This window comes from Limulus polyphemus, unplaced genomic scaffold, assembly GCF_000517525.1.
Source record: "Limulus polyphemus unplaced genomic scaffold, Limulus_polyphemus-2.1.2 Scaffold6124, whole genome shotgun sequence".
Classification (NCBI taxonomy): Eukaryota; Metazoa; Arthropoda; class Merostomata; order Xiphosura; family Limulidae; genus Limulus; species Limulus polyphemus.
In genome coordinates this window covers 40,416-49,777 of record NW_013671734.1, presented here as the reverse complement: position 1 = coordinate 49,777, position 9,362 = coordinate 40,416, and the positions used below count along the sequence as shown (strand labels likewise).

The 9,362-nt window shown below is 33.1% G+C and overlaps 1 protein-coding gene across 2 annotated transcripts in view; it reads right to left on the bottom strand.

Annotated features, from left to right (window-relative positions):
- The window catches only part of LOC106473379 (protein CASP-like), a 31,828-nt gene that overhangs the window by 4,536 nt on the left and 17,930 nt on the right, over positions 1-9,362 (bottom strand). For both annotated transcript variants that reach the window (XM_022401827.1, XM_022401826.1), the window contains exons 3-4: positions 7,463-7,562; positions 3,017-3,083 (exon numbers count right to left, since the gene is read on the bottom strand). In XM_022401827.1, the coding sequence (XP_022257535.1) occupies positions 3,017-3,083; positions 7,463-7,562 (167 nt within the window). The remainder of the gene's footprint in view (positions 1-3,016; positions 3,084-7,462; positions 7,563-9,362) is intronic.

Below are 9,362 nucleotides of genomic sequence, written 5' to 3'. Positions count from 1 at the left end.
ATTATGAAATTATGTTAACAGAAATTTTTAAAAAACCAGGGTAAGAAATTTCAGGCACCCTGTACATAAAATAGCATAAAAGTTAATAATTACACTTCATAATCTGTCTGTTGATCCACCAACTTATTCAACTAGCTACCTGTTAAACGTTATAAAGATTTGTATGCGTGTTCTCGTTGAAAGGTATACATCGAAGACGTTTATTGTGAAAATCAGAACCAACTTACTCTGATCTTGATTAGTTTTATCGTCGTTTTCACAGTAAGAATACGCGTGCGCGCGCGCGCGCACACACACACACACACACATATATATATAATTTTCAATAAAACACTTATTAAGGTCATGAAACAACTAACGTCATATGTTTATATTGATAGTGTGGTCTCTGTAAAATTCTTTCTGGTACAGACCTCTACACCATAACCCTTTAGATGTTCATAAGAAGGTTTTTTTATAAGTTTCTTCTCATTTCGTTTTGTATACTGGTTATTTCTCTCTCTCAACTCTACAACAGTACAATATGAAAAACTTCTAAAAAAATTAGTTTTAAAACTTAACACACACGTTTTTCCCATAATAACTCTGCTCTGTGTAATAATAACGACTATCTCTCTCTCTCTTTTGCTAATATTTGCTATTGAAATTGAATTATAACTGGTATTCTATTTCATTCTGTTAAATCCCGAAGGTGTGGCCACATTTACAAAACATAACACCATTTTCGGTTTTCACCTCAGCGTTGCGTATATAAACAAAGCCAGACACTTGGAATATGACTTAACATGACTTTCTAGGTAATTTTGTTCTTTGAATGAACAAATCCTAAATGTGCTGCCAGAAAATGTCCAGAACAGACAACATCTAGCCAGTTCCAAAATGTGTGTATAAGATAATATTAACCTTGTCGCGGACGCGCTTGATTACCCACTCAGTCAGTCAGCGCTGGTGTTTTCTGTTTATAAGATCCGACAACGGGAATGGAGCCTACCCCCCCCCCTCTCACACACACACACACATATACACTCCCTTTCTACATGAAGTTACGGATCAGTTAACAACAGACAGTTCTGATTGGACTCTCATATAAACCGGAATAAAAGTAATTCCCATCGGATTAATGCCACACACATGTAGGTGTGTGTACACTATTGTATATGATATACGCTGCCTGAATGGTGTATTGTGCTTTTGCTAAATGCAGATTTCGTTATCACTCATACGTTGTTGAACCTTTCATGTCGGTTCACTTATTGATCCGTTCATCCTACCGTCTGCCTAACTAAAACAATGTCCTCTCGGGTATCGATTTATGCTAATCCCTTGTAGTATAAATATATATAATTTCAGCTTTTACAGATTTTCACTTAGGTTTCAAATGAACGCCCCCAGAACTTGGATCAAATTGATCAAGTAAACATATAAGATTTACAGCTTGTACAGATTTTCACTTGGGTTTCAAATGAACGCACCCAGAACTTGGATCAAGTTGGTCAAGTAAACGCATAAGATTTACAGCTTGTACATGTGACATACACGTCAGAAGTAAGGCTGAATCAAACATGTGACATACACGTCAGAAGTAAGGCTGAATCAAACATGTGACATATAGATAAGATATAAAAATGGATCAAACATGTGACATATAGGTAAGATATAAGAATGGATCAAACGTGTGACATATACGCAAGATATAAAAATGGATCAAACATGTGACATATACGTAAGGTATAAGAATGGATCAAACATGTGACATATACGTAAGGTATAAGAATGGATCAAACATGTGACATACACGTCAGAAGTAAGGCTGAATCAAACATGTGACATATAGGTAAGATATAAAAATGGATCAAACATGTGACATATAGGTAAGATATAAGAATGGATCAAACATGTGACATATAGGTAAGATATAAAAATGGATCAAACATGTGACATATACGTAAGGTATAAGAATGGAGCAAAAACGTGACATACCCCTAAGATATAAGACTAGAGAGACGAAAGTAAGACTTGACATTTATATAAGACATAAGATTTGTTTGTCTGTTGTTAAGCATAGAGCTACACAAAGGGCTATTTGGGGAGGGGGGGCATAAGACAGGAGAGCAGAGCAGGAACTTGGCATTTATGTTGTATTTGTCTTTATCGATATCGCTGATTACACGGGGGAAAAATGCAAAATAATGGTTGAAGGGTCTTTCAAACACATGTTGACCCGCAAGAAAGAGAAAAAAGTCAATTCTGTTCTTTTTTAAGTGTTCATTAAACTAGTAAATCCTACTTATTTAAGAACAATAAGAAAAACAAGTTAAAATCAATTCTGGTACAGATCTCTACACACCATAACTCTTCAGATATTCATCAGAAGGTTTTTTTTATAAATTACTTCTCATTTCGTTTCGTATTCTGTTGATTCTTCTCTCAATCCTACAATATGAAAAACTTCTCAAAAAAAGGTGGTTTTAAAGCTTAACACTCACGTATATTCAATAATTACTCTGCTTCAATGTCAGTTATTTTGTTCATTTGTCGCCGAACAATCTAGAATAAATCCTAACTTATTATAATGAATTATATTTAGATCCTTTTACGATCACCCACAAACATATTAATCAGCTTTTAACAAAAATATTCTTTCTATAAAATGGTGAAACTGAAATAATCACAACGTAAATAATCACAAGCGGGGGAAGCCCAATGTACCTGTAATTACATGAGGTGTTATCAAATTATATGACTTCCAGTAAATGTGTTATTTATAGCTTTCAAATGGAGCAATTCTCAAAATGTATATGGTTAGATGCAGGCGTATATTGTGTGTAAATATCAAAATTATTACCATGTGCTAACCTGCCTCCCACAAGGCGTAGGTTTAGGAGGGAAGGGAGCTAACGCCTCTTACTCCTCTGGTTCATCCCCTATGTTTAATTAATTTAAAATACTTCACATACAAACTCAAAATGTGTTGATATAAGTACACTTTCTAAAAAAGTCCGTTTAAAAGACTTACCTAGTGTTAGGGTTGACATCGTATTTGGACTTCAAATGTAAGAACTCGGACTTGGCTAGTTCCAAGGCTTTTAAGGAAGAAAAAAAAAGCAGAAGCAAAATATTATCGATCCCAAATCATGATTAACAATATTAATTTCTGATTGCAATAAATTCGATTGAACATTAACATACAATCGTATAAACACACAATAGACGTTTAGACTGCCTCGTCACTCCAACATCAGAATTGTTTTCGTGATATTCTGAACATTCACAGACGTGTTTAAGTCAAACGTAATATACATCCTGAGCTCTATTTAAGTTATAAAAAACGTAGTTAATGTATTAGTAAGAGTAAAATGATGACATTTTTATTTCTGTAACTTCAAGAGGTTATAAAGTTGAGTGAAGTTTTTAAAAATGTGTCAAGATTAATATCAACTTTCTGATTTCATAACTTTAGACGCGCGCAATGTCAGTAAATACCTAAAACTAAACTGATATAGTTCACTATAGCAACGCTCAAATTACCGACTTGTTTTTATATCGTTCACTACTGCGAGGACTACATATTGTATCAAATTGGATGATTTTATGTTTTTACTGGTTACTACACTCGGTATGAAGAAATGACTAAAAAATTGTGCGAAATCATTCATTTTATATGAAAAATACAGATGGCAGTAATCAATTGGGACTAACTACAATGTTGTTGTATTTTGTGAGTCGTATATTATTGGGCATCCTGTAACCAACAAAGTCATAAACCAACAAGCAATTTTGTGCATAAGTAGTTTAGAAAAAATGTGTTTGAAACGCCTATGGGACTCCTGTAATTCTAGGGTTAAAGCATCTGAAATTAGTACTTAGTATCTGCATTTAACATTGATAAGTGGGTAAAACCCTTCTGATATGAAAAATTCTGAGCTTGTTTCGGTCTACTTATTTTGTTACATGATGTACATGAAATAGGGGCAGTCAGGAGCATTTGGTTAAGGAGCTCCCGCCTGATCCAACTGAAAGGAACGCTTGTAGGATTTAGAAAATTAACACTTTTAGCATCTAGGAGCATACACAGTTCCAACTCGTGAAAAAGCCGATTGCAGTAATTTTTGAGGCCCCTACAAATCAAGAACTAAAGGCCCATAACTCCCCCATATCCCGCCATAATATCACACGAAATTAACGGAAACATGTTTTTTTATTTGTGTTATGATTATGCATAATTTTTATTTACGTAACATTAATAGGGTTGGACTGGTGGGAAGGTAGTCAAAATATTCTCGTCTCAAGGCCTTCATAGGCCTACGTAACCCTCAGCTGCTTTAGTCTGGTTTCCGGACATTACACTTCCCATCAATAACGTCGAGCTAGGCCAAGGCATTGGGTGAAGATGAAGTCCTGATTTGAGAGTCGAATTTCATTAATTTTAACGAAGTCTTTCGTTTACTTGTTTTTTGTCATCGCTAATAATTTCTTCCTAAGACTATTGAGACATTAAGTGATAGCGGTGTTACTCTTTTATCATTTTAATTGCATTATAGTCTCCTATAAAAGCGCAGATAGCCTATTGCGTAGTTTTGTCCTCAAGTAAACTGATTGCATTATAAAATGGTTATATGACAGTAAAAAAAATTCTAGCTGATAAAATCTTTAAGCTGTATAAACAAACGGTTTTCAATAACTGTAGGTTAAAATTATGTTTAGTGCTGTATAAATGAGTTTGGTTATATTAATTTAGCAAAAACAAAATGTAATATAATCATAATAGTAATATAAATATAATCTTTTCATTTATATGAGGTTCTTGGGATTATTTTACACGAAAAAGAAAACGGTTAATAAATTAGGAAGAACGGTTTACCGCAGAAGCTGGTTAATAGTACGGTGCGTGCCAATTTTATGCCAATTCATCTTTAGTTTGGAGGATAGATTACAATGAAAACTAACAATAAAAACAGAGTCGCAAATGCGTGAAGTTGATGTGAAATTGTGTAAAGTTTGAAAACGATCTTTCTTGACTTTTAAAAAACAAATATTTTCTTCTTTTCTTATTGCAAAGCTGCACGATAGTCTAAGTGCATTCTATCCCAAAGGGAAAATCGAACCCCGGTTTCTAGCGTTGTAACTTATCGCTGACCCACTGGAAGACTTTTTTAAAAGAAAAGAAATATTTAAAAAGTGTAAGTCTATCTGTACATTGTAACCATTCCTTAGATGACATTGTGGAAAATATTTGTGCCAATTTCGAGGGAAATCCACATCATGATTTTTAACAAAAACAATATTAGAGTGAAAAACGAGTGAGCTTTAATGTCTGCAGCGCCATCTTTCACGTAGAAGTCAATTTGCAATACTAGACGAAGTTACGTTCAATTCGTATTTCAATTTTCATCCGAATATCGAAAGTGCAAACAAACACATCGTTGAGTTCCCCTCCTCGCCATAATACTCTGTATAAAGTGGTCTAATAAAAGTTACTGTAGTATGATATAGAAGCTGTTACTGTTTTTTTTTACCTCTACCGCAGTCATGTTTTCTTAATTTGCATAAAGTGTGTAATGTTTCGAAACTTATAAATTATAACTTCAAGCTTCTTATACACTTCTCTAATCAGGCCAGAAAATCAACAACCTATATATGTATAACTTTATTACATTGAATCGAACATGATACTCCTTGTTTTATAAACCTTCTTGATTGACTGACTTCAAATATATTAGTTAAGAGATATTTCAAAAACACTTTTAGATTCAAGTCGAAGAACCTTTGTGTGTATTTCGTTTACTTCTCCTCAACAGAATAATACCAAGTAACTAACAATAAACCATTCCTAGTCTAATCTAAAACTGAAATCCGGAAAAAAAAATTAAAATGTTAGCTGATAATCAGATCCAATTCGTTTGAGTCTTGTGAAAGTATGACACTGTATTGAGCTACAAAAACTTATATTTGTGTTATAATTTATCTAAAACTGTAAAAAAATTACAGAAAAATGTACCAATTAAACGCAGATGACACATGTTGTACATGACATGAATAACCTTTATTGAAGATCCTGTATACGTCTTTCTTCAGGTTCGTTTGTTTGTAGTTAAGCACAAAGTTACACAATGGGCTATCTAAGCTGTACCACCATGGGTATCAAAATTCGATTTTTAGCATTATAAGCCTTCACACTTACTGCTGAGCAATTGGAAGGCGTATTTTATTTATTTTTTTCGGCCTACAATTAACGCATAATAATAATAATAACGACTCTACTTAAAAAAAAACTGTTTTAAGGAAGCTTTATGTAATTAATTTAAGCTTTTCACGTAAACATAGAAACATTTGTTGGCTGCAAAATTAAGCTAAGTATCATAGAAGCTGGTAACTTATCCAAAGTTTTAAAATTTTGCAAACACGTTATGTAAAATGATAAAAACTAGAAAATGAAGGAAGAACCGTTAGAAGTGGATCAAGCGAAGCCTTGTTGTATATTAATGGCAATAAAGAAACTATTTTTGGTTAAAAAGATGTGATGATAGGAGTTATTCAAGTGGAAGTTTTGAGCTTAAGCCCAGTAAAAGGGGCGAGGAGAGATTAGTCAACGAAACATTAACTGCTTCGCATCAACAATCAAATTTCATAAGAATGATATTGGGCTTCGTTAAAAAAAAATTGGATGGGAAAATTTCAATTAATTCTTTCATCACCGAGTGAATTTCTAGAATATTTTACTCGCTACATATTTAAATCATCCAAATTCTTACTTCGTTAATAAATGTTGTGGTTGAAAATTAGAAGAGAAAAAAATTCCAAAAATCTAACAACACCATCGAGTGCACAAGATAACTGACAATAAATACACAGTGAGAGTAATGCAGAAATGGTCATTACGACATTAGAGTAAGGGCCCATCTAAGCATTTTGCCAAAAATATTAAATATTTTTGCTGATTTTGAATAGAAACTTATGGAAGTATATTAACTCATATAGAAACTTATGGAAGTATATTAACTCATAGATTATGACCGAGATTTGGGAAATATTTGCACCTGAAAATGACGACAATTCCTTACTGCAAACCAGTCCTAATTAGCAGCGTTCTTAAGAGAAAGTAGTATTAAAATAGTCCATTATGTTTTAGAGTTTAATAGACTAAATACAACGCCATATAGTTTAACGCGTTTCTTGTTTTAACTATTAAAAATATTATCTTTTTAGGTTTACTTTTGTTTTTTCACTTTAAAGGGGGTCTTATCAAATTCTCTTTGAACCATCCGACAAGAATACTGTAAACATTTAAGATTACTTCCTGAAGCAGATACAGTTCTCTATTTAAAAGCTGAAAGTAAAGAACTGCTGATCTGTGGTTTATTTACACTCTACCTTTAGAAACAATAATATCAAACTGAAACAACTCCGCTGCAATGACTATATTGTCATTACTTCCGCACCGGAAATGGTCGTCTGTACTTACCACTTTGTAGTTCCCCGACTTGCTGCTCAGCTTCCTCCAGTTTCTTGGCAACGTTCACGTGAACCTCGTGCAACTGTCGTTCTACTTGTATTTGCCGAGTCTGTAGGGGTCAGAAACGACCAACAAATAGCTTTGAGTTGTGTGTACTTTATATATCAAGTGAAATGGTTAACCCCATACAAAATGGCTTATGTAAATAAGTAAAAACTAATTTACCTAACTTTTGTTAACTCATCACAATTTACGCCAGTAACAACAGAACTTAATATCAATGGTCATTGTCCAACACATGATTAATAACTAAACAGAAACACTGCACATTAAACTTTGTTCTCGAATAATTCTGTTTTGTTTTAAAGAATCTATAAAAGGAACACATTTTTTATCTTCAAAATGATTTGTTTATTATCTTTGAAGATTTTGTTATGATAAAATATATCTATTTAAAGACAAGTCTAAAGTACCAGTAAAACTGTCATGCATTTACACGCTTTTCTGGTTTGATACTGGTTCCTTTTTCAGTAGACATTATGGTTTAAGATTCCTTTATTTCACATTTTTATTCACTCTTACGCGTACAATCGGTAAATTTTACTACACTTATTGCAGTTTTTCTGAGTTGTTGATTGGTTTTAAGAAAAGTTAGGGCCAAATATTAGTGGCCTATAGCAAGTTTTATAGGTAGAAGGTTTGGGACGTGCTCTAGAAAAAATTGTAGCTATTTCACATAGGGTTCGAAAAATACTATAATAATTATTAGGGATCTGGATTAGTAAAACATTCTACGCTATATAATACTGAACGATAAAAATACCCTAAAAGCAAACATACACACAAACGAATACATTATTTTCCCTAACGTTTACCAGTAGCTGAGAAGCAAGCAAGATTTGATGTTCCATGAATTCTCCTAGTTTTGCCGCTAAAAGCAAGTTTAATGGTTTTGTTTGCCAGAAGACGTTTTGTGTGCAAACCGTAGACATAAAACGTTTTATGCATTGTCCTGCTTATTAGAAGAGAAAGTTTTAGTTTAAAGTTTAGAAATGTTCGTTCAGTAAAGGTTTTCTTTCTCTCCAAACCTTTTTTGATATGTTTGTTAGTTTTAAATATACATTTATCAGGAGCTTGAATATCAATGGAGAGAGGGAAAAAATTATATGTTAAACAAGCACACCATTTTAAAGTGTCTCTTTTTGTATGGCTACGAATACTTGTCACACTTGTTTTGCACTATAACTAGTCTGACACTCGATTTGATAAATGTAGAATTAAACAGACACTTTTTTCAAGAGCTTTATACGGAATAAACATCAAATCGTTGAAAACTAAATAACACTAAGCTAAATAAATAAACGCAGCATATTTCAATCCACGTTCCTTTTTAATTGAATATAATCTTCCAGCTTTAAATGTGAAGCCGTAAAGAGTTTTTTTTCATAGTTCGGTTTGTTTACACAAGGTTCAAACACACGTCAGTAATGATACGTGTACACATACAGGTTTCTCAGAGCAAAGAAAATTAAATACGAATAATCATCTTTTGAAAAACGTTTTAAAGAAACCTCCCTAGCGTTTTAATATGCTAATTTTTTTCACCGTTCTATATCTGCAGATGATCAAATATAAAGGTCCTTTATTTTATTATGCTCTAGAGTCAGGGTGGTGCGTTTGGAAAAAATCTTTCTAATATAGTCTTAAAAACTAGCATGACTAATAAGACGCTTAAAAACTGGTAGTTCGGAAATGCCGTTCTAATATGACGCTTAAAAACTGACAGTCCGGACAGGTCATTCTAATATAATGCATAAAAACTGGCTGTCCTGACGGGTCATTTTAATGTGATGCTTAAAAACTGGCGGTCCGAACAGATCATTCTAATATGACACTTAAAAAACTGGTT